At 38.3% G+C, this 26,022-nt stretch overlaps 1 protein-coding gene across 4 annotated transcripts; it reads right to left on the bottom strand.

Moving 5' to 3' along the window:
* Positions 1 to 566: 566 nt before the first annotated feature.
* On the bottom strand, positions 567 to 26,022 carry ALG6 (ALG6 alpha-1,3-glucosyltransferase). Of its 4 annotated transcripts, none has more exons than XM_030033653.2 (15): positions 25,932 to 26,022; positions 22,712 to 22,823; positions 19,006 to 19,090; positions 15,438 to 15,527; positions 14,404 to 14,492; positions 11,995 to 12,077; positions 11,242 to 11,306; positions 8,769 to 8,954; positions 8,121 to 8,256; positions 5,948 to 6,033; positions 5,300 to 5,384; positions 4,109 to 4,179; positions 3,033 to 3,101; positions 2,687 to 2,885; positions 567 to 2,412 (listed from the first exon to the last, which is right to left on the bottom strand). In XM_030033653.2, exons 2-15 carry the CDS (start codon positions 22,791 to 22,793, stop codon positions 2,215 to 2,217), a joined length of 1,524 nt encoding a protein of 507 aa, XP_029889513.1. In that variant the 5' UTR covers positions 22,794 to 22,823; positions 25,932 to 26,022; the 3' UTR covers positions 567 to 2,214. The 4 variants fall into 4 exon arrangements, with proteins under 4 accessions (XP_029889513.1, XP_029889514.1, XP_029889515.1 ...); XM_030033654.2 differs by having other exon boundaries at positions 25,785 to 25,942; XM_030033655.2 differs by lacking the exon at positions 25,932 to 26,022 and adding an exon at positions 25,234 to 25,685.

Genomic DNA, 26,022 nt, shown 5'->3' with positions numbered 1-26,022 from the left:
CTGTTAAGAACCATTTCCAGTTCCACACAAGGTGGATCGTATGACTCTCACTTTATCACCCCTGGAGGCCATCTCAAGGACAAAGAAAAGAGATACACTCAAAACTAATGTTTTTATATGAGGGGAAGGATTGCGCCAGGATCCCGTGATGAACACAAGAGACCAGGCTAACTAGAACCTGAAGTTATTCTGCTTCCTTCCATCTTAATTTGGCATTTCACACATTATTTCATTGGAAGTAGACGTTCTTCAAGCTGCCTGAACGTTTGGCAGTCTTTCACCCAGCTGTGGTTGGAGGGAATGCTGTGGTTTTTAGCTTTCGCAGCCTCTGGAAACAAAGATTCCTATTTAGGCGTCCTGATACACATCAATGCCACTCGCCCTACGCTTCTGAAAAGAAAGGCCATGCTGTGGGCAGAGCTCTTGCGTGCCGCAATTAGAGTTACACCCTCAGAAAAATTCTAAATACTTGTGAAAATATTTAAGTTTTGTTGCTTTATAGTGAACTGTTACAGTGTAGGTAAATTGCTGAACTGTACTCACCCCAATAAAGTTACAATCACTACTTCAAGAGCACCTTTTTTATTTTGTCTTAGCTGCCATAGGTATAATGTTGGCTGAAATTACTTTTTCCACAACAAATAAAGCTGGAAAAACTGAATACATACACTCAGCTTGTAGACACTTCATTTACAGTATTCATAACTGACACAGTTGGAAGTTCCCAGAACAGCTGATTCACACACACAACCGAAGCTGCAGAGACAGCCCCAGAATGTGCTAATGTCAATGACAGGCTGGTATGTGACAGAGCGCAGTGAGGTCAGGGGAGAAGCCTTTAAACGAGGATGGGTTTGCTTTTTTTTTTTTTAATATATATATATAGTGTCAGAGCAGAATGAAGAAAAAGGATAGACTGACTCCTAATTAAACTATACTACCCTGAATTGCTTTATGATTTATTTTCTTACTACATGCTTTGTTACATATATAATTATTCAATCAATTTGTATTCTCTGAACTATTGGCATTGGAGGCTGTACTGTGCAGAGGGAGAAATTGCAGAGTTTAGTTCAGTTTACATCTGCAAATTACTATGCAATAAGGGGTGGTTTTTACTGTGGGGTTTTTTTGTTTGCTCTGGGTTTTTTTTCCTGAAGAGCTTCATACCTGCTTTCAAACTGCACTGCAGTACCTCAGCTTTTATTTCAGCAGAACCAAGGTCTTTTGGCTTTTCAGTCCCATTAGAAACAGTTGTTGAGAGTCAGAAGACTACAACAGTGTTAAAACCAAATCATAGCTGCTGACCTACAGCCAAGGAAGAAACGTACTACAACCTGCTGCACATACGAGACCTTCCCCCTTCCAAACGTCGCTTCCAAGCCTCTACTTCTCTGCCCAGCACTAACTTGGGTGCGTCTCTGGGGCTTATGCTATTCTTCAGCATTCTGAAAGTACTGGTTTTGTGGAAAATAACACATAATACAAGAAAACCAAAAGCCTGTGGGTGAACTGAAGCTGCTACAGAACCGCTGTCCTGATGTGCTACAGAACTTGGGTCCACCTTGTGGCTGAGCACACGGGTCTCCAGGCAGTGACACTGCTGGAAGGCTGAGTTTTCTCCCCTACAGTATGAGCTGAAGAAGCGAGTGCCCTGCGCGCCTCATGCCGATACACAGCCTCGGGCAACCGCCTGGATGAACCGCAGTGTGTTATATGAAACGACGATGGAGGACGGTCACTGACGACACAAGGGAGTTTATGTCCTAAAACAATTCAGCAAGACAAGAGCTACCAGTCAAGAGTTTCTACTTCACCTGCACTACTTCACTTGCTTATGCTTTTTACGCTGGGAAACATGTAAACTTAATGCTAACAAAACAGTTTGCTGTTTTGCTAATACAGCTGGGGTATTTTAGCATTAATTCAAAATTTGGTCCTTTATTATGTATTCTAATTTTACAAATGGTAACAAAAGTATTACACTTCTGAAGAAAACACACCAAATCACATTTCCAAGTGCTCTTCAAAATACTTCTGCTTTAAAACAGTCTTTGATTATTTTGTGTTTAAATATGCATAATGTGTTTCCTGATTTTCATTAAGTTACAGGAATTGTATTACATCACAAACAGGTTTACCTGCAGTGCCAGACACCGTTCACTGAAAATGCTCTGTCCTTTCACAGTTTAGTCCTTGATCTTCACAGGTTGATTAACTGATTTTCTTCTGACTTCTACTATTCTTTGAGTCCCAGAGTATAACAACATTAAAATACACCAAAAATAATAAAAAGTGTAAGCAAGAAATAACAGACACAGATACAGGGAATAAATCGGGTAACCTCTGTGGAGGATGCACTGCAGCACTCATTAGAGACAGGATGCCCATCAGGATTACGGAAAGAAGAAACTGTAAGATAAGGAATGATGTATTAGCTAATGGTGATTTAACACCTCAAACGAGTAAGCTGTAACTTTTGTTACTTGGGTACTCTGTATTCTTCAATCTATACATAGATGACACTGCAGAAAAAGAAATTATAGCACACCTCTACACTGACATAGTGTGCCTTTCCCTGTTTGGGGCTTTATGCACAGTTATGGACATAAAACTGGTTTATGCAAGTGCTTCTGTACCATGAAGAGCTCTGCAAGTAAGAATTATAGGAATTAAAATTGCTTACCAGACTCCTGACAATCTTGGGAAATGACTTAAACCAAGAAACATATCCCTTCAGGGAAAGGGAGAATGGCTTCAGCTGCAGGTCCTCTGCCGAAGTCTTCTCAAATATGGAAAAGGAAGCCACACAGACTGACAGGAATGCCAGCATTGTCACAGCGTAGGCCAGCAGCAGGCCATCTTTCAGTAGAAGAGGCAACATACTGTTAAAACAGAATTACCCACAGAAGTGAGTACGCATTCTGAGTTATATTTCAAAGAACATAAAAAGAGGAAAAAGAATACATTTATACTTCCTAGAATCAGGGAAGAACACAGTTTTAAAATAATGTTAATAGTGTCCAACTCACCTGAAAGTTGATACAAGTAAAAACCACGTAGCCATAAAAGGGATTTCATTTATGATTAAGCAGACTGGGCTAGAATGAAAAGAGGAAAAACAGATGTGCAAACACTGAAGTGACAGCCCTTCATCCTCAACCTTTCATATGGATGCTGCACTCCCGCTCCCCTGGGAGGTAGGGCAGAGCCCTACTCCCCACCAGCACAGGCTCAGAAAATCCAGCAACAGGCAGCGCCCAAAGCGCTGCATCCTCTGCTAGGGCACCCTGCTCCCCCCCACGCCCCACTGAACCCCAACGTGCAAATACTCTGCCCCGCGTGGGGGTCCACAGCCGGAGAGTCGCTCAGCAGAACCCTTACAGCGCGTACCACGGGCGCGCACCGCCAGCCAGCTCTGTGCAGCTCTCTGCCAGCTCTCTGCTTGTTGGCTTGAGGAGCTCCCGCGCTGCAACCTCTAGACAACTGCCTACAGAGACAACACGAGTTCTGACCACCAGTTCAGCCCTCCTGTCAGGCGTGAACGAGAAGCGTTAAGAGGGCTGCCTCTCCAAATCTTCCTTTATCAAACATTACTTTCAGGTACACGTGGGACATCCAGGCAAAAGAGCAAAGCTGCTGACTGTCCCTGCTGCCCTCACGTCCTTTGGGGCAGCGGATGGGAAAAACATACTTTAGTGACAAAGGGAGAGAGGGCCCCTTTACCGTCGCTGTTAGTGAGGTATGGATCGCCCAGTTCAACTTGCAACCGTGCTCCAGCCTTGCTGGGCAGCTAAGTACGTGTCTCTGCTGTCTACGGCAGTGCCGTCTTAACCAACCCCACAGCCAGTCTATCCCTGGGCAAACAGGTATGTTCTGTGCCACGCCGTGCTCCAGGAAACGCAGTCAGAACACTGGCCCAGAGAGACGAGTGAAGCAGGAGAGACCAGCATGGCTGGTCTCTGTATACTTTCATTTACAAGTTATTCAGAAAAGCAAACGTGTAGAGTTTTTAACATCAGATACGTTTGTAAGTGAGAAAGGAGCATGAATAACAAGATCAGGAAAAGAAGATCAAAATAAGTCCACGGAAAAATAATTTACTTACACTGACACTAGAAGAATAGATTTTTCATGTACTTGAAAGGAGAACAGGAAAAATGACAACGCACAACTAACCTTAGAAAAGGAAATCAGAGATCTATTAGTATACGTGACTGCAATGCAAAGCACTGTTTTCGTTTCTCTGCTGCCATAGACTTTACATGAATGTATGAGCTAAACGATCTGATTTTTCTAATTAACTGCTACATTTACTCCACTGCAACTTACAAGTACACAGAGCTGCTTCTGTAACCACCTATACATACTAAAAAATACATTGTTTGAAAGTTTACCCAGAATTACTCAGAAAGGACTTGATGTGAAGAGCCCTCACTTGCTTAGCTTTACTGACAAGAGTATCTCCACCAAGTAAACACAATATTCACACACAGGAGCACTGGCAAAGTTCAGTCATGGTGACAACTACCCACCTTTTTGACATAAAATTTTGCTCATCATCATGAACAGCCAATACAGCAAAGTAAACAAACTGTCTTTTTTTCCTACCAAATAAAAACACGCTGTAAAACATACACCAATTCTTAGGATAAATGTTAGTTTTAGGCAATGTTGCGATAAACTCTCAAACATTACTCACATATAATTAAAAATAGAAATTATCTTCTAACTCTTGAAACCTTAGGACCAGCTCCATATAAGTTTGATTTCAAGGAAAACTGATTTTTGCACATAAGTCATCTTACTGTGCTTAAATTCAATAATATGACTAAGAAAAAGCAAACATTTGGGAAAATAGTATCATTTTCTTTTCAACCGCTAATGAGCTTACAAAGTCCATCTCAGGACATTTTTATTGAATTTTGCAGCCAATGCAGTAAGAAAAACTAATACTTTGGAAGCTAAAAAAGAAGAGGAGGAGAAACTCCAACTCTACATGAGGCTTTAATATGTATGGAATCTTCTAAAGACTCTTCAGAGGACAATAATAAAAATACAGCACTAAATAAAGAAAATCAAGGCTAAGGGAAAAAGTCTGGATTTAAAAGACACGTCACACCTCCCTGGACATGTGATAGCAAAACACTTTTTAACCAATCTCTTCAGCAGAAACAAGATGGCATTTAACAGTACACGCACTTCTGCGCATTGCAGCAACTGTAAGTAGAACCATTGGCCGCACACCAGTGCTCAGCGGTGGATATAAAACAAGGAGCAATTAAAAACATACACTTACCAAAGCAAATTTAAATCCTCGGAGAGAAGGCTGGACAGTTAGTTTTATACAAGTAGGAAGCAGGCTCAGGAATGTTACAGCAAAACTAAAGAATTTTGTAAGAAAAACAGTTTTAATACATGAGTAACTGCACCTGTGATATCATATAATCACTTTTGAAAACTACATTAAATTAGGAATTCAGTTGTAATTTTCAGAAGTACAGAAGTCACTCAAGGAGACTCAATCACAAGAAAAGAGCAGTGAATGGTCTTCACTGACATAAGTGCTTTTGAAAAAGGAATAAAGCATTTCCATTAATATTTCAGACTAGACCTAGACTTGAATTCTTCACTTAGTCAAAAAGCAGAACTGTGAACTCTGACTTCTAAGAGGTAATTCTTTGAAGAGGAAAGCATGCACATTTTAACGCAGTTTTAACAACCAAGTAGCTTACATCACGATATAAACAAGCAGAAAATTTTTCAGTCATAAATATTCTGGTACTTGGGGAAACCCTTATCACTTGGGAGAAAAGTACAGTATAGGAAAGAAAACTTTTTTCCAAGATTTTAAACACCACTTCTCATAATTCTTTGACAAAAATTACTCATTTTGCAAAACAAATAATGCAGATAAACTACCTAAAGCACTTCAGTTATGTCTTACCTGAGTTTTAGCTGAGTTTGAGGTGATACTATATTCTTTATCTTTATAAGGACACTTAGACTGCACCAAATATTGGCTACTTTATCCTGGAAGGAGGGGAGAAAAAAAAAAAAAAGGTAATTAGTGATAATTATATTAATTTCAACTTATGTTTGTGACAACAATGGGGCTTGGGAGGTGGGGGATTGTTGGGTTTTTACCATGACACTGCAAGAAGACACTTGCAGATATACATCATATTCTTAGATACACTTTAAATTATTCTGATCTTCAAAAATTGAAAGTTTCAAGAGACTCAATTAAAGCATGTTCTAAAATAATTGAGAAATAGTTCTTCAGCACAAGAGACTACTTCTTAACTCACGAGATCACACATTTTGTGAAAATAAGGCTCTGAAACTATCTGTCCCTGACTAAACACTGGCATATATGAATCTTTTTTCAAATGTGAAGACATTCTGTATACTGTCACATTTCATTATATACCTGAATGTATTTAGCTGTGCTTACTGCTTGCTAGCAGTGACAGAGTTAACCTCTAATAAATCAAGAAGTCTAAAGACATTAGCAGTTGTGCTAGGATCACTTTCAAAATTAAATTTGTAACTACAGCTATCATGCTCATGAAACTCATCCCTAAACAGCTGCTTGAATCACAGCTGTGTAGACATAACAGCAAGAAAGCTACTAGCACCAACAACTGAGCCATCTTCCTCATATGCTCACTAGCAATACAGAATATGCACTTCAAATCTGCTGAGGATTACAAGTGAACAGAGGGTTTGGCAGCACCAGCAAACACACAGGACGCCTACTTAATAGCCAATACGATTTTACAACCATCAGCATTTGTTACTGCTTCTGTAAATGGGAACCAATTCAAAGAACCTGTTACACGCACCCCAGTATAAATTTACTGCGCATTGCTTACGTGGACAATTTCTCATTTTATCTAGATTAGCATCCAGCAAGTCACTCCCCTGATCAGCTCAGAAAATATTTGGGCTAATATTAGACTAAAATCCTCAGGCTCTTTCAGACTCATTGGTTATTGTCATTTACAGATTTTATTTTTAAACTTGGTACTGAATAAAAAGCGTGGTGGCCAAAACTATTTATTTATAAATTCCAGATAATTCTCATGGAATAAGGTCATTGGTTTTTTTGGGGGGTGGGTGGAGGGGCCTTTTGTGGGGCATTTGTTTGGGTTTTTTTTTAAATTAACTAGCAGAGAATACACTGAGAACACTTTGTACCACTGCCTAAATAAAATGCTGCCTTTGGTACATCAGCATTAACTTTTGAAGAAAAAAGTGCCAGTTGTGATATTATTTATTTCCAAAGAAGATTAAAAGAAAATATAAGATGAATCAAACTATGTAAGCATTTGCTTAAATCCCTGTGACATCAAAATGTGGAAATTCAAAGCTTCATTTTATTGGTTAAACTTGGAAGTTGAGAATCTGCTTTTAAAATTCTAATAAGACTCATGCCCTAATTAGGCAAAACAACAGCAGCAACTCACTGTCACTTGGGAAATGAGTACCCCTTCTTCTATCAGCAAGACTCCTGTGGCATTAGCGTTAGGTAAATGAGTAATTGCTTTACTGGATTAAGGCTGCAGTACTCAGCACCTTGCAGCATGCAAATGGCCATAGCCTGAGGAAAAGTAAAAGCAGAACTGGCCTAAAACTTTTGGAAAATATTGTGGTAACTTGCACTGAAAATACAAGGTGGGTCAAAAAGGAAGTTCTAGACTGCACCCAAAACACTATTCTGAAATTTTTTTATTAAATAATGAATCCTGTTGAAAAAAGCTGAGCTGAATCAGAGGCAGAGACTGAAGCTGGTAACTTTTAAGGTTACATCTTCTGACACTGTCAATTACTATGGAATCTATTTCAATGGAAAAATGTATGGATTGAAGTATGGGTTTGATGATGGGATAAGTGTTGTCTACTCGTATAATATCCTGGAAGATGCCAGCTGAGCTGGGGTTAAATACTGGATTAAATAACTGGCAAGAAATGACTGCTGAAGAAGCCATCTCAAATTACTAGTTCTGTGGTGTGTCTCCCACATGAAATCCCTAAAGGTCACAATGAAGGTTTCTCAAGGGATCCAAGAATACAGAACATTTACAGCGGGGTGGGGGAGAAGAAAACATGCATGCCTCAAACAAGCCTCGGTCAATGGGAAAGAGTCTTCTGAGTACTTGCATGATTTGTTCCATGTCGGTACAGAACGGGAGCCAGCAGACAGCAAAGGAAACCACCACTGTCCCTGCTATTTTAGTTAACAATACTAATCTGCAATCAAGAGAAAAGCTTACATCAGAAAAGATAAATCCAGCTACTGGTAACAAAAGTGAGTTCTTAGTTTATTTACAGCATAAACCTTTTTAAAAAAAAGGGTTACAGAACTGAAGGTAGCAAATCTAAACAGAAAGAGCTACCAGTACCACAGAAAAAGTTCATCATCCCCAGATTAGTGAGAACAACTCCATGAGAACCACAGAGCCACTGCTGCCAATTTAACTTGGTTGCCCACTGCAGCCCATATTGAATTTAGCTTACAGAATGAAGAGTGTTAAGAAAGGACACCTTAACAGATTTTGCTATTTGTTCAGTGGAAATACATAATGTAGATCTCAACAAGAAACACTTATTTTGCAGGAGAGGAATACATTACAACAAGGTAAGTATCCTCCACTAGAAATTAATTCAGAAATGCCCACATGCAAATAAAAAGAATCACATTCTCAATGCCAGGCTGCCCAGGTGTATTCTTGAGAAAGATAAAACGGTCTAAAGTCACTTACCCCTTTCCTTTCAGTCCCTTCTTGAAGCACTTTCCAAGTAAATAGCAAAAAAAGGGCAGAGAATGGTAGAGTTCCATCTGCTTATAATTTAAGGCCAAGCAAAATGCCACTGACCCCAAAAGGTCCCAGTCATAAGACAAATAAAGTACACCCCACAAGGCAAAGCCAAGGCTCACTGAGTTGTATATGGTTTTTTATGTCAAGGACAAGATACGCATATTAGTACTGGAAGTCAATAATGAATGCCCTGAGGGACAAGCATAAAATAGCATGCAAAATACATTTTTCCAAGTTAGTTTTAAAAACACATTGCCAGTTGTGACTATGTTGTTCACAGACAGAAATAATTTTACTTCTATTTGAAGTGTAATATATTTCCAAGGCTTGATTCAAAGCTTGCACAGGCAAGTATAAGGACAAATAGTGTGTGTATGTTTGTGTTAATTATACATGTAATGTATATTCAGTCAACCAAGCTTTTTGTGACAGTACTCTGTAAGATGCATCAGGGTAAACTTTTTGTTTGTTTTATTTTTTTTATTTACCTGATTAAGGATAAAGCTTTCAAAAGCCTCTCCTCGCAAAAGATATGTGCAGAATATTCAAATACTTCAGTATTTAAATTATATATTATTTAGTTCAAGGGCTCCTGAGGTTTTTGTGACTATATTGCACTCACAACGCACCCTCATCCATGACCAATTCCCTTAGCTGCTAATACTGTACGAACAATGAATAATAGTTACTAACAGCAATGTTACTTCCTTATGACTTTGAGAAGAGATTCCCAAGCTCAGCAGAGTTTGAAGAGACGAAGCTACACTTACTATTAAATTGCAACAAAATATTAGCTTTGTCTTTTACCATTATCTTTCCACAATGAGAGAAACCAATAAGACATACTTGTCAGAAATTTCACAATATTTTGTTTTCTCTTTGTCAGTACAAATAGCTGTGACAACACATCACATTCAGATTGTCTACCTTGTTTTCAGCCCACTCAAAATCACCATGTAGATTTGAGATCTCACCAATTTCACATCAACAAATTGTTATACCAAAGGGCTCTGATCTTGCAGAGACGTGCAGCAGCAGTAAAGGTTAAGTAAATCTATTGACTTTCTTGGGAGCTGGTCACAGATAGTGAAGTTATTCACGTAAGAGTCACAGGGCTGGAATAGACCACAGGAGACTACGTAGTCCATCTGCCTGCTTCAACACAATCTCTGCTACACCTACGTCACCCCTGACGTGAGGTTTGCTGAACCTTTTCTTAAAGATCTTGATGCTGCAGATTCTACAACATCCACAACCTATTCCCGCATTTTGCTGTAATTAAGGCTCAAAAGATTTTTCCATGGTAACTTAGGGCTGTTACTTCTTGCCCTATCCAACACACACACGGAACAGATTATTGCCTTCCTCTTTGTACATCTTTTACATACTAGAAAATCATAACGCTGTGCCTTCTTCTGACCACCAGCTTCTCTCACCTAAGATGAATTGCATTCATTCCCATCCCCATTCTTGTAAGTGATGTCTCCAGATGACCTACACCTTTAAAGAGTCAGGCCAAAAATAGAATTTCAGAATTCCTGAACTGTAATTCAAATATTCAAGAGCATTATGATTTTTTTTTCCTTCAAAATCTGCTTTCTAAGCTATATTATCCTCCAAGTTCACCATGCACTCTCTTGGAAGAAAAACACAAATTAGTAAACTATTTGATTGTCAAAACTTGATTTACTAGTAGATACTGAGATTCCTATCTCCTTGGAATACTTAAATATCTACATTTATCACAACTTCAGCATTGTGTCCCTCTGGCTCAACGGCACTGATCAGCACAGCCTGGAGGAGTCACTAACAGCATTTGCTTGTTGGTGTGCAAAACAAGTATAAAACCAGAGATCTTATTTAAAAAGACCCACCTGTGAAGGTGTCTGCCACCAATATCGACCAGTTAGCTCTGACAGCCTAACTCATATTAGATGCCTCACTTTTAAATGGTTAGGCATTAAGTGAAGTGAATCCAGTTTCAAGTAATTGTAAAAGCAAGACAGAATGGCACATTTTATAGAACTGAACATTTTACACAACTACACTTGACGCACTCCTCTGCTGTCTCAAGAAGATCTAAGGTGATTCTCTCTCCAAGCACAAATCACAGGAGCACAAGTTATCATTCTTTTCATTGTCATAGTACCATTGATGGTTTCTGCAATAAAGTGACTGACAGGAATATGAGCTTGAGGCACAGAAAGAATGCTATTCGTGTTTGGATTGATTTGTCCCAATACCAACTATTTACCTCCAATATATTTCAGACTTACAGTTTTCTTTAATATCTCTGCTTTGGGGTAGGCAGAAGCCCCTGGATGACTTTGTATACAAAAGTAACAGCTACAGACAAGTGCTAAAGAACAGTGTTACTTCCTAAATGGAAGTTCATTTCACTGCAGAACAAGGATACTGGAAGTGTCCATGGTCAATAAGAATGAGGCCTGGATAAAGCAGTATGCAGAGAGCACTGGAAACCTGGAAAGAAGGATCGAAAAAGAGGGGCAAAAATAATTATTAGACCTTAGACAGAGGAACTTGTACTACTTCTCCACTACAAAAATTTGCCCCTCCATGGTGCATCCTCTGTGTAGGAATCTTATTCTCTACAAGTAACCTTCTGTCAGTAATATTTTGAGGAATAAAAAAGGATAAAGATTTTTCCATAAATAAGAAAATATTGAATGGAGACCAGCCTGCCCTTTGCAAACCAGCTCAAAGATCACCCACACCCATCTTAAACCTTGGCACCACTCCAAAAATCAGAAGACTTATTATTCCAAAATGTATTGGTTCTACCATAAGGAGTGTGCAAGACAAAGCAGTTCCTAGATTCCCCCATGTCACAGCACAAATGTTGTTTTTACTACCCAAGTAATAAATCCAGAAAGAAATATAATTCAGGAGTTCATGGCTACTAAACTTCAGAGCACATTGTTATTGAAAGCATTGAAATAATTGCTGTAAGATAAGTTAATGGCTTTTTTTTATCTTTTTAACTGAAAAGCCTTTAATATGAGATACACTGATTGTCATCAGTTTTATGTCAATTGAAGCCATCATGGTGTTCTATAGGTTAATTAACTCTCATACTGTTACATTTCTACCCTGTTTTAACAGTATGTTTTCTTTGGTTTTTTAATTTACACACACACCAGATACTTGCCTTCTTTTTAGTAGATGTTTCTTTCAAGGAAAAACAATATAAAATAACTGCAGGAATATAGACCAGCAAATCAGCAACAAACACTGAAAAATAAAGATTAACTTTACATTAGAATCCTCCCACATACCTCATCTTAATGCTATCCAAGCTGTGTATTTTCACCTGGATTGTGAATCTTGGACTCTGCTTAGAGTTTTAACTTCTTAATGCTCCACATCTTGGTTGTATTTGGTGTAAAAAAACCTCAGATGATAACAACTACACAGTGCTGAAGTGAGACAAGTTGCCTACCTCTGGAACATGGGGTTTGCATCTGTACCCTCACTGAAAACTTCACTTCAGTCATTCAATTCAACTGAAGTTCAGAAGTCATGTGTCCAAAGTTTCAGCTGACTCTGCTTTTCTATTGTCTTACATTGCATTACAGTACATTTCATAGTTTTAAAGACAGCTCGGGTTTGGCAGTTACACCAAAACTAATTTTTTCCAATTGTTTGGGGAAAGAAAAGGAAAAAATATAGACAAATAAACATTAAAATATCAGAAAGTCCTTCGATGGAATAAACTGGGTAGTTCCACTTCAAAGGACAAAAAGAAATAGGACTACAGAATTTGATCTTGTTAATGTTTCTAATGCTATCATTTCTGATGTCCAAAAGCTGCTGCTTCCATGTGTTCAGCTGTTTTGGCTTCTGGCACAGCCTCAGTCAATAAGGGAGCACACTCTAGTTCCTCACATGCCGAAATGAGAGAAGGCATTCTTAATTCTCAAAAGAAATCAACTACGACTAGATGCAGTCAAGTGGTTTGATGGAACAGATAGTCTGAAGACACAAATAATTAAGAAACTCTAGATTATAACAATCTCCAATGTATCTGCGTGAATTACTAGTGATGTGGATAAATAGACTAAAACTAGTTATTTGGCTTTGATCATCTGCCTACAGCAAATATATGTAAGAGGGTCGGCAAGAAAATAGAACCAGCAGGTTCACCTGCCTAGAATTATGTCAACTCCTGCTCATGCTTAAACCACGAGGTGAATTCTTCTTGAGTGTCATCTTAAGAGCCTGAGAAAAATCTCAGATTATTTCTATAAACCGGTTTCAGAAAATGTCCAAATATTCCAAGAGGGAAAGTATACTTTGCCTCTTTTTAGTCACAGGCTTTGGAAGAAAATGTTTAAAAATATCACTTATTCAGTCATGAATTGTTTTGCAGGCTTAAGCCACAATTAAACAAATATACCCAAGGCGTTAGCAAAACAAATACACTGACACTTAAAATAAAGGTGTAATACCAACAACTGACATTGACCATTCTGAATTATTTTAATGCATTCTTCTAATGGCTACTGTTAAAAAGTGTTTATCAGTTCTCCTAGATCCATCAGTGGTTTGTCAAGTGAGTTGATTTCAAAATTAATAAAGACCATTTCAAGGGTAATTAAGTTCTAGTGATTTTTTTTTTTTTTTCAATTCAATCAATTACTAGAGACCAGACTGAGAGGTTTGTGAAGTACAGAAAAGCTATTGATGAACAACAAATTCTGCTGTTGCAATCAGAAAGTATTTTGTGGAACTCTAGTGTTATGCAAAGCAAAAGACAGATTTAAAATGAAAGAAAATAGCAACAGGATAATATGGCATCTGCCATCACTTAGAGAACAAGAGCTCACTGGCCACACTGTGCTGTCCTACGGACACAGCTACTGAATTAAGTTATCTACAAATTTTTTTTCTGCATTTGTTTTATCCTTTTTTTTGTAGAAGCCATTCAAAATAATCAAGTGGTCAGAAGAGTGAGTGCAGGAAAATTAAATTTCGGATAAAAGTGGTAAAATAAATTTTTACATTTTTGTTAACAGAAGTTTATATCTAGAAAGTGGTGACCGTTTGAAAGAAAAGTGGCATCTTTAAAAACATCAAATACCTCTCCCTTTCACATAAAGTATACAGCTCATACTAAAGATCCCTGAGACCTCAAGAGGCTGTTAAGTCAGTGAATGTCAGTCTACATACAAAATAATTTTACAATAAAAACCAAGCTAAGCTGAAAAAGAAAAGTATATTTATCAGAATGGAAAGGAAAACAACAATACTATTTTCAAAATTAAAAAATGGGTCTATGCTACAAAAAAAAAAAAAAAGTAGCAGCTTTGTTTTACAGTTTTTACTGAATCAACTGGGTTGAAAACTTGTTTGCATATTTTATATTTATCAGCTTCACAAATGATGGCAGAAGAGGAAAGAAAACAGGAGTTTGGTTCATAAATGGACCTGCAAAGCCACCCAGGTTAAAGAACTGAGAATAAACTGGTGAAGACAGAGGCTACATGATATTAAACACGCTAAATTAGTAAGCGAGACAAATCTGTACGATCATCCTAAGGAAATATAATTTTCCTACCTGTTGTACGCATAAATAACTTATGTGGCTGACTCTCATACCCCCGAGATGTGTGCAGAGCAATCCAATCAGGATTTATTAACTTTGCACTGTAAAACAAAGTACAGACACATCAAAATGTAGACAGTTCTCATTTCCCTTTACACTCCTTTCAGCAATAAAGATGACATGCACAGGAGCATATTCCAAGAATTAAGATGAATGAGAAGAAATATTTCAAAGAGCAATAGTGATCAATGAAATATTTTCCTCACCACTAGATCAGTTTACACTATAGACTTTAGCTGCTCTTTCACAATTTAAAAAAAAAAAAATATTTTACAACAGTAAAAATGGAATACAATATTTGTCAGGATAAACCACCTTCAGTCTAGTTCCACCAACTTTTAAAAAAACAATTGTAAATACCTTTCATACTTAAGTATTAAATATAAACCATTTACAGTTCACATAGATGCCCCACATAACTGTGCCTGTGCACTTTAACCTACATTCTTATTCCATAAGTCTCATTCCAACAGCAGTAAAGCCCTTGTGGAAAAAGTATTCCAATAACAGAATTCTATTTACATGATATCCAGTCATCAAATGTCACTTGGGCTCTCAATACACGAAAGCTTTCCCATGCAATGCACCCAATTCCTACAGCACTTTTCTCTGTGCATCACTGATCCAACAGTGGCTTATGTGGAAAGCTAAATATCCATGTCACACCTAAATCTGCTAAAATTTCCGGACCTGGCAAAAAGAATAATGTAACCCTTCAGTCCTCCTTGCAATAATTACAAGACAGAAAAACAGCAGTATTAGTTTTAAGCAATAGGGATACACACAAAATCTATTTCCCCAGCTTTAAAGTAGCAAACAATACTTTCCATTTTATCAGCTCACCAGATTGGTAGTTTCTAGCTACTAGTTTCTCTCCCCAGGAGACAAAGACAAAAAGAAAAGAAGGGGGAAGGAAAAAAAAAAAACAAAACGGTAAATTTGGTGTTTTATATTCTCCACAGAATTATTTAAAATAAAGAACTTACATGTAAGCACACACAAAACTGTGATAGGCAGTAAGAGGTGGATAATCAAGGCCCCAGTACAGTAGGTTGTTATCACTTGTATTGAAGTACCTAAAAAAAAAAAAAAAAATTTAAAGAAGGATCTACATTTCCAGCTTTGTTTCAGCCCAGAGAAAAGGCTGACTACTAAACCAAATATTTTTATCAACGTATTCAAAATCCAATATAGAAGTTAGCAACTTCTCTAGCTATCTGCTTTATTTTACTTCACGAAAAAAAATCTCAAGCAACAAAACAAAAGCAAAAGTGCTTCAGAGTATACTCACTGGTGTTTGCAAAACAGATTTTTAAAAGCTGCTAAAGCTTACTTACCTGCAGAGGGAAACTCCTTGATGTGAACAGACTTTGACAAAAATCCAGAGACAAAGACAAAGCCTGCACAAAAATACTTGTACACATCTACTGTAGCTCTAGATTTATGTGGTAGGCTTTGCAGGTCCTCACCTCCACCTACAAACCAAACCTACATTTTTTCATGCATGTCAATTATTCCAGAAGACAGCAGTCAATTTGCCAAAAAGGAAATAAAACAAATGCAGTTAAAAGGAAATTTCAAAAGAAATTGAACTCACTAGTGATTTTTCCATATATTAATCCTAGATTCCTTCCTTCCCAGACTTGGACAGCATATTTAATATGCGACAATGACTTCTGAATAGTTAAACTTTATCTGCTACTCTTAGACTGTAATGTAGCAAGTTGTGAACTGCTTCTGCTCAACAGACCTTAATGTGAAAATTCTGAAAAACCATCTGTTGGAAGTTATACTGCTGGAAAGCAACTGAACAGAAGTGGGGAAGGGTGGCATAAAGATATTACACAAACAAAAAGCAGCATAGGTCTGAAAGAAGACCATGCCACAGCAGGTGCACCTAGGCAATTCTGTCACCATGAATGTAGGAGTTGGGGGGCTAAAAAGTTCCTTAGAAGGCAACACCAAGTTATCAGAGTAACACCTCCTGAATAACCAAGACAAGGTCATGAACCTCAATCAGATATGTCAGTCACAACCACTTTACCTACTTCTGCCTCAAAACTCAGGTGGACCACGTGAGAGAAAGGAAAAGGATTTTCCCATTTGTAATTAAGTTGTGTCGGTATTTCTATGGAAGGCTAGCAGCAGTGAAAATTAAGTCACCTCTTCCAAATGAGAAACAGAAGGTTCTACCCAAGGAAAACAGAAGTTACAGAAGTAAGGCATCAGACCCTTTACAGCTCACAGTGAAACAGAATGACTAGTCTACTCTAACTGCCAAGGGGCAAGCTCTTGGCTTTTCCAGTTTCTCTCTTCAAATGCAGCCAATTTTTGACATTTATTATAGTAAATGATATTTCCTGAATTCTTTATGAGCTGCCTGAAGTATCTTACGAACTGATGATAAATCATATTTCTTTGAGTTGCATCTCTGCTTCTTATCCTATGATTCAAGACTGCTCATGCCAAGGCAGTTCAGATTCTTCATGCAGATCATAGTAGTCTGCAACTTAGTAGTAAACTTTCCAGTTTTGTATTTTTTTTTTCAATTTTACCCTTCATAAACCCATAGTTGCAACAGAAAAAACAATGCCTATATCCAGTAATATTTAGCAAAAAACCCTTCACAATTTTAATTAGCAGTATAATAAGAAAGAATGTTCTTAAAGTAGCCTTTAATAAATAATGTCAAGGCTCTAAAGAATAATATAAGAAAAGAAATATTTAAATTCTGGCCTCTGGCTCAGTTTCCTTGTGTGAGATTTCTCTAACTACAAACCATACTGTAGTTTACTGCAGCATTATTTTTTTTAATATATCTTTGTTTGGGATCAAAGAAAATAAGCATGGAACATGGAGCTATATTACCTATACATGCCTGTTTAACAGTAAACATGACAATTAAGTCTGTGAAAAGATCAAGAGATCTTCTAGGACTATGCCCTCATGAGAGAGCTGCTCTCTGTATCTACCTAGACAAATTTACAGAAGAACACGTGCTTGCTGCATAGACAGCTTTTCTAAATACTAAACAAATAGTAGCACTGTAAGTGATTAGAATCTCATCTTCAAATTTGAACACTATTTTTACATGCCAGAGTAGAACAACTTTTCACACTGCGTATTTCTATAATACGGGAGGGGAAAGACAGCTTAGTATTCTAGAATGTAATGCCTTGCATGTCAGCCAAGATGTTCTCTTCCAAACGCCCAAAACTGAATATGACTTTGCTGCATTAGAGATTCAATTCCCAAAGCAGATCCAACGCAAAAAACTTTTGTCATAAATAAAACGAAGAGCAAATACAACAAGACTGAGATGCCCAGCTAGCAGCCCCTAGGCTAATTCCAGCCTGCAATATAGTTTCATCTGGCCCCTGGGAATGCCTAGAAGTAACGACTGCTATAACTCTTAATTTTAAGTACATATAGTTCCGCGTAGCAGAGTGGATCAAAGCTGCCAACTCTATTATTATGTTGGCTCTCCATTATCCCAACTCTGATACAATGAGGGGTTTGGATATCCCAGAAAAATGTAGAAGAGAAATGTTAATATAGATACAACACGATGATCTGAAGACACAATACAGAGTCATCTGCAGAGTTCCACAGAGTGCCATACTTTCGGAATTGGCCCCACATATATTTACAGAACTACAACTGAATTAATATTCTATTCTGTCGTATCGGTCTGTTCCCCAATAGAGAGCAGAGGAAAAAAATTACACCAGACAAACAGAATGCCACTATCCCTGTTGGAAAATGACCTGGAGTTCCAATGTATACCCACTTGTGTTGTAGCATATATATGGACTAAATTTTTACCGTTCCATCCAAGCTCCAAGGAATATTTAAAAATAAATAAAGTATTTAGAATAATTTTCCTACTGTTTTAAGTGATCTCTACAAATTAACTATCCTTACATCTAGATCCCAGACACCTACATTTTAAAATCTGTATTAAGAACACGGGTGTGAACAATGAACTTGCAGGTGTGAAAAAGAACCGGTGCCTCCAGCACAAGAATCCAAGTTTCTGCATTTACTGTCATGCCCCTGCCTTTTAGCTTAGGAGAGATAAGCAGAGTTCGTTTTGGCTTTGTCAGTGCTGATAATGATGAAAGTTTTTATGCATTAGAGAACTGGAACTCAGGAAGCTGAACTGATTTTTTTCTAAACCAGGAAAACAAGCTTCTCTATGATCTTTTATATAAGCCTGCTAAAGAAATTGCTTCTTGATCTTTCCAGTCAATTCAAAACAAAGCTGGAGCTTCACAACAGAGAGACCTACCAGTCAGTATATTTTGTTATACAAGCTCATAGCTAGCAAGTCAAAGTTCCAAATTTTAGCTTTTTTCTTTTTTTGTGAAGAAAATGGTACCTCAATCTAAGAACAGGGTGATATTATATTACTACAAAAGGGGTTTTAGAATAGTTCAGAGATCAGTAGATGTTGCAGAGGTCTTAAACTTAACGGTATATTAAAGTAAAATATGAACCAAAGTTTCATTACATTTACCCCTTTGTAACCTGAACTACAATAGTACTACATACCACTGCCTGATGGGTAAATTGTAAGTAACTTCTTGCCAGTGTCTCTGAGCTTCATAGTCTCCATACATCGGTGGTTTTCCTGCACCTAAAGAGAGATGACAAGAGTATTTAGGAATTTATTCGGTTTATGCAGACTGCTCTTCCTCCAGATATGTATTTGCGTATTAACGTATTACTAATTTTATTCTCCATTCTTCTATGATATTTGAGAGCAAAATAGAGACCTCATCTGCTATGCAGTCTAACAGGGAGGAGGAAAAAAAAAAAAGTTATGCGTTCCTTTGGCTTTCTGGATATTTCTGCGATAAGCATTTATCAAGATATTCCACTGTGAAGAATTGCTTCCTCATATGACAAAAAAAAAAAAATCATTTCCAAGTGTAGATGAAAAATGTGGCACCTTCTCTGAAATAAGAAAATGTACATAATGGACATCTTACACTGATTTTGTGTGAAATACTACACCTCCTTAGTATATAGTAATTGACAACGTTCTCATTTGTGTTTCAGCCATGTTGTGGTACCTTGCTATAAAAAGTAACAACCAGCCTTATTTTTAAATTTACTTACAATTAGGACCTGCTGCAAGTCCTCCAGTTCCTCTCCCTTTCCTCTGCTGCCTGCTTTGCAACACTAGCAAGAATACTGCATCTGTCCCTTTCCCCACGATTCTTAATAAAGTGTTAAGATGAGCTATTTACTAAATCAGGCCATTCAGTACACAGAATAGGTTTAGAAGAATTTTTTTCTTATAATCCACAAAGCTTTCTAAATAATAACTGCTCCATTTTGGCTTACAGGAATTCTCTCTCACATTTTTCAACTGATTGTTATGTAGCAGTTCTGCAAAATGAATTATGTTAAAGGACACTTGTTATACATGCATACATAAGTCTCTCAGGAAACTAAGATTATTTTTTTTTCCCATAGAAAAAAGCTCTATCAATACAAATACTTCAGATGTCTACTCATAAACAATTCCCTCAATGTAAGCCTTACTCTGATAACGGCAGTATGTTAAGCATCTTTATCACAGAGTTTATTTACTTCTATTAACCTGTGCTTATTGAGAACAGAAATTGGACTGATAGTACTTCCAGTAAAATATTGACACCAGCCGGACAGAGATTTAAGAGTTTCTTTAAAATATAGGAAAGCCATCTATATTTTTTTCACATGATCTATGTCTGTGGGAGTAACACAAGCTCAGATATGTACTATTTATTCCTGGGTAGTGGAGAGAACAGATTATTTCCACTAATTTATTCCTGGGTAGTAGAAAGAGTAGATTGCCTCTACTATATGACACATTGAACTAAAAGTTTCCCAAATAAGTGAGGTCACTGGAGAATAGGAGTTCTATCAGTGTCCATTCTGTAACTATAAATCTAGTGGAACAAAGAACCTGTCATAGGATTACTGAAATACAAAAATAGGTGTTATCCAAATTTTAGAGTGTGTGTATATCCGTGTGTGTGTTTTCTGTATGTTTGTGTGTATATACACACACATTTTATTTAAGCTTTTCCCCCTTCCAAAAAAAAAAAAAAAAAAAAAAATTAATTGGCTTCAGAATGATCAAAAGAGATCTTAATCCAAAGGTTCGATTACTAAAAGCCAAATACAGAGACTGATCACACATCAGTTAGTTTGAGAATGCATGTTTAGCTTCCATCTACAGCCATAATCAAGAATACAGCCAAACAGAACTCAGAATTAATAAAAATGAAGTATTTTATTTTAAAAGGGTCACAAATACTTTAAATTTAGGGTGGTCTTATTCAGTTTTACTGTTACCTAGAAACAGACATTTTTAAGTGTTTGAAGCTGCCTTTCAACATGGGTATTTAGCTTCCACTCATTTAGCAGGAGTTTGGCAATGCATTAAAAAACATTCTGCTTTAATCTATGAAGCCAAATTTTTCCTCAATAATTCTCCAAGACCAACTGATCTAAGGTCATCGTAAATGGTAACCTTTCAAAACTAGGTATTAGTTACCTGCTTTCTCACCTTCATGACCCTAATTCCAGAGGCAGATCCAAAAGCATGCTAGATGGCAAGCAACAACAGAATGGAAATGATACAGCGATCCAAGACTATACGGTAAATGAGGGCAGAATTAACCTCCTTGCTTCTGGCCATCCGTGCCACGCATGGTTTCAGAGTATGCCGAATCAGCATTTCTACCAGAGTCTGCTTCAGAGAAGGATGACTACTTCTAATCCTTTGCTCAACTTTATTGCATCGAGCAGCAGTGAAAGCAAAACAGCCACGTCAGTTTAAACACTACTCTGCCCAATTTTTTTTCTTGTTCCTGTCATTAAAGGTTTATTACATCTGAAGGAAGTCAAAGAGGAAAAAAAAAAATTCCAGTGTACTTATGCATTTGACAGCTCTTCCTAACATTCAGATTTTTCTTTTTTTCAGCCAGCCAATGCTCAAAGTTAAGCACATGCTTTAATAACTTGCTGGATTGGATCAGACCAGACTCAGCTTTTCCTATTCCAAAAGAAGTTATAGGATCATTGTGTGGGAAACAAGACTGTTATTTTAGTTCAGGCATTATTTTAAGACTCTCTTTCAGAATCTTGATTGGTATGAAATTAAATCAACTTTAAAAAAACTAGTTAGCAATGTCATTGTAAATACTTGCAGTGCAACAGAAAATTAGTATTGTGTGGCAAAAGACAGGGTGTTTGTTTTCCTGACTATAGGTGGGTAAAAAAGAGCCTCAGTTACCGACAGAACAGATCTCTCATAATGGCACTTTCAGAAAGCAAACTCAAAACAACTGTGCAAGAAGGCATGCATGCAACTTATCTTCAAGCAAATTCCTTCAAATAGATGAAACCCAGGAGTTACCAGTTTAAAATCACTAGAATACTACTTGAACAGCTCCAACTACACAGGGGATGAGACTCCCAATTGCCTTAACAGAAAACCAGAGTTGAATTTGACTGAGCTTGTGATTCTTTTAGCTGATGGGGAAGTAATGGTTCATTTTTTATTTTTTTTTTAATTTGCAGAGAGCAAGCTTTGTGCAAGCTTATGCTAAGTGTAGGAATAGCATTGAGAGGTTTGGAAAAAAAAAACTTGCTAGTTCTTTGCAAGCATTATGAGATGGGGAGGAGAAAAACTCATCCATTAAAAGAATACAGCTCTAGTTCATGCTGTAAACAATCTGAAGGAAGTATAGCTACAAGACAGAGCGTAATCGTTCACTCCACGTCACCTTTACACTGTCTTCATTATCACCAGTACAGTTTTATCTAAATATAAATTAAGGCTATATCTGTTATAGAACTTAAAGGACAAAATTAAACAAATGTACAATTGGACTGCAATAGTATTTTGCAGCTACTGAAACAACAAAGGCATAGGGGTAAACAGCCAGCCATTCTTTGGCTCCTCCTAAAACATTACTAACAGTCACCCCTCCTCCCCACACCCAAAAAAAAGTTGTGGTAGGTTTTTTTCAGCATTTTGTTCCAAGCAGCTGTGACATTAATCATTGCACACTTCAGAAAAATAAGAACAAGGTATTATATGAACCTTCAGGAAATAGAGAGGCATTAGAATATGACAATACTTGAAAAAACACATTGCTTCCTATTCATGATTTTACATGCAAGTTTATTTTAATTTATCACAAGCTCCATAATTCACCTTCATGTGGTTGTTTTACAGACCATGAACACGTATTACCTGAATAAGAACCAAGCGATACAGTCCAGCGTACAGTAAGTGCTAGTAAAACAGTAATTGTCATTAAGCTCCACTTCTCCATAGCTGGTCTTTGTAACAAGCCAAAAGGTACCTGAAAAAACACCATAAACATCGCTACAATACTGTCCATGTTTTTGTTCCTTAGGCATTTAATGGTACTACTGATAGTACCAGTTTTCTCCCCCCGCAGCAGCATTCTGTTACTATCTTGCGCCTGGAAGCTCACTACGATCAGGAGGGGTTTTCAGTACCAAAGAATTTCTAACCATGAAGCCAAATGCTGCCCAGAAGCAACTTCTCCCACTTCTGAGCTAGAAGCTGAAAAGGCATCTGACAAAATGCATAAAAACAGCAGCAAGAAGGGTAAAAGATTTCAAACCACTTAAGAGAATTCAGATGCCAGATCAACACTACGCTGTACATACACATACATACTTAAGCTTCACCTTAATAGGCTCCACACAATTTGTTACACAAACATGTAGCATGCTTTACCTGTGAGTGACAAGAGAAAACTCTACAAGAGACCAGTAGAGAAGATTGTAGTGGTAGTCAAAATACTTATGCCATGTCTGTTAAGTAGCTTACAAACTAGTATTTGCCACTGAACAAGAAAAACCTCTTCAAAGAGGTCTATAAAAATTCCTAGATTAATAGCTCACTAGGAAAAAAAAAAATCTATCATTCATAAGCACACAGTTTTAAAAAGTGAGTAAATGTCCCAGTATTAAGTTAATGCCACTTATTTTCTTGATTGAGAACACCACAGCCAAATTATGCAAAAGGCAGATCTGGTATAGGCTTCTCTGTTGGTTTAAACATACTCAGAAACTATTTAAAATTTAACTATGTACTGGCAGGTCTTATCGCTGGACCAGGTATTATTGTCTGTTCTCCTGCAGCCACTATAAAAGCACAGAGCCCACCATAAACTCTGTATCATGTGTTCTAACTAATTCCACAGGAATACAGTCATGAGCCGGCACATAATCAAAAAATTAAATGCATACTACCGACCTAGGAATGCAAACATCTGGCATTAATGATGAAAAATCCCTGATCTGAATCTTACTTCAGTCTCCCCGATATTCAAAAGGGGGCCTGAAATTCTACCTCTCCCTTCCCAAACATAAGCACACTATCCCTAGAGGATATACCAGATGAAACCTACCAGGCTCAAGAGATCTTCTCCATTCTTCTACCCAAAAAGGCAGGAGGACTGATCTCCCACCGAGCTTGCCTGACCATACTAAGGATCCAGTAACAATAAGAAACATTGCTAGATCTGCTAAGTTAAAGGCCACATTCCTCAAACTCAGAAATCAAGAAACAGGAAAGTAATGATGTTGCCCTATGCAAAAAACACTAACTATAGAATGTGCAAACTTTGACCCAGAGAATCAAAAATATTTTAGCCTGAGTTAGAAAAAAATTGAAGAAGAAACTACTCCAGTCTTGACAGTGAGAGACAGCAGTAAATCCATAGGCTGTACTTCTGCCAAATCAGCAGCAGCAGCACCATTCCCTCCCCAGTCAGCAACAGATACATTACAGAAGAGTGGATGAGCCTGGGTACAACTGCCAAAGACTCTCCTTGCAGAAGGGGCATCATCCGACTTAAGTGACTTTAATATACTTGCCACTGCCAAAAAAAAGCAACAACAAAAAAAAACCCCACAGCAGCAGTACTGAATTGCTGTTTTAGTGACAAGCAACATCCAAGACATGTTTTGGTTATTCTGCTCAAACTAAATCCATATTTATTTACTATTCACAGAAAGGTATGACCCAACACCACCACCAAGGGGGAAAAAAAAAAAAAACTACAAACTTACTTTAACGATATAAATCTATGACAGCAGTAGATCACCATCTATAGGTAGAAACGTGAACACTGATATTTGCATGCTTTCAATGGTACACCTGTGCCTAAACCACAGGCTAGGCACATTTATCCAAATAAAAGATACTGAGGTCGACTCTATAGATTATTTTACCCTAAGTGAACTCTCGTGCCTCCTAACCTTGGGTCCAGTAAGACCTGGGCCCTATATGACTTCCAAAATCAAGTGTCACAGGCCTGGCCTTTCCCTTTTGTAAAATACTCACACCTGCCCTTCCTTTCTACCTCCAGTTAGAGCAATTATTACTTAATGGTACCTTCTCAATTCCTATGTAATACCAGTCTCACCTACAGACAGACTCCCCCATCACTGTTCCTCTCATTTACTTCTGCCATTCCCTGTGCTTGGAGTAACTGTCATTTTCTGGGGTACGGAGTTCCTTCTTCCTCTCCTCTCAAAAGCGGTTCTTAAAATATTCCTTCCTACTTCCTTTTCATCTTTAATAATTATTCCATACCTCCCAAAACAAAAACCATGCTTTTATCAGATTCTAAAGCGTGGCTCTCTAGTTTTTGTGATCCCATGGGTAACAACGTTAAACAAGTAAGACTTTTCAGGAGATGACAGAGCTGGTTTGGCAAGTCTCAAACGTTTTACCTTCTGCCTCTGGATGAGCAACACCAGAGGGTCTCTCAAGGGAGATGCCACCTATAAGCATAAGGTGAAAATCGCAGCTCCAAAAAACCACATCCTTCCACGCTGCCTACCATGAAGATTCAGATGAATAGCACCGATACAAGCCACCCACTCCTTGCCAAAGGGAAGCTTACGAAACTCAGTCATAGATGCACGGCCCTTAATATAACTCGTTGTTTTAAAAGAGATGTCAGCACGCAGCTCAACAGCGTCCTTTCCTTCCTCAAAAACGCAAAGAATTTCATTTGCTGAAGTACAAATGAACGTTCTACAAGCCTACTGTCTCCCTGCTCCTCGTCAGAAGAGGTGTTTATCCCTCAGTTTTCCTCACACACACCCCCCTCCCTCCGTCCCCAGCCTCCTCAGAGAGAGACACGAGGCTCAGCTGCTGCAGCAGGACTTTTCCCCGGGCCCTCACCCACCAGCGCCCACCGACCCGACCCTCAGCTCCCTCCCGCCTTGCTCCGGGCCACCCCCCGCTTCCCCTCAGCCCCCCTAACCGCCTCCCGTACCCCCGGGGAAGGGACGGAGGGGAAGGGATGAGCGGTACACCGGACCCGCGGGCTAACACCACCCAGGCTTCACGCCCCGTCCCGTCCCCTCAGGTCCGGTCCCGTCCCTTCCCGCCGTTAAACCGGCGCGAGCCCGCCGCTCCTTACTGGACACAACCGGCGCGCACGCGCTTCCGCCTTCGAAGCGGCTTCCGGCCCCCGCGCGCGCGCGCGCCCGTAAGGCGGCGCAGGCTGGGCA

The sequence above is a fragment of the Aquila chrysaetos genome, chromosome 12 (assembly GCF_900496995.4).
Source record: "Aquila chrysaetos chrysaetos chromosome 12, bAquChr1.4, whole genome shotgun sequence".
Taxonomy (NCBI): domain Eukaryota; kingdom Metazoa; phylum Chordata; class Aves; order Accipitriformes; family Accipitridae; genus Aquila; species Aquila chrysaetos.
Note: the sequence above shows the minus strand (reverse complement) of the source record. Positions and strands in the feature narration are given on the sequence as shown.

Bases quoted from the DNA above. Each gene is read 5' to 3' on its own strand.
- ALG6 (XM_030033653.2), bottom strand. From the start codon at position 22,793: ATGGAGAAGTGGAGCTTAATGACAATTACTGTTTTACTAGCACTTACT. The intron at 11,307-11,994 runs GCAAGTATCTGG...CCTTCTTTCCAG, and splicing joins AAACATCTACTAAAAAGAAG to GTTTCCAGTGCTCTCTGCAT. The intron at 5,385-5,947 runs GTAAGACATAAC...AAAATTCTTTAG, and splicing joins CAAACTCAGCTAAAACTCAG to TTTTGCTGTAACATTCCTGA.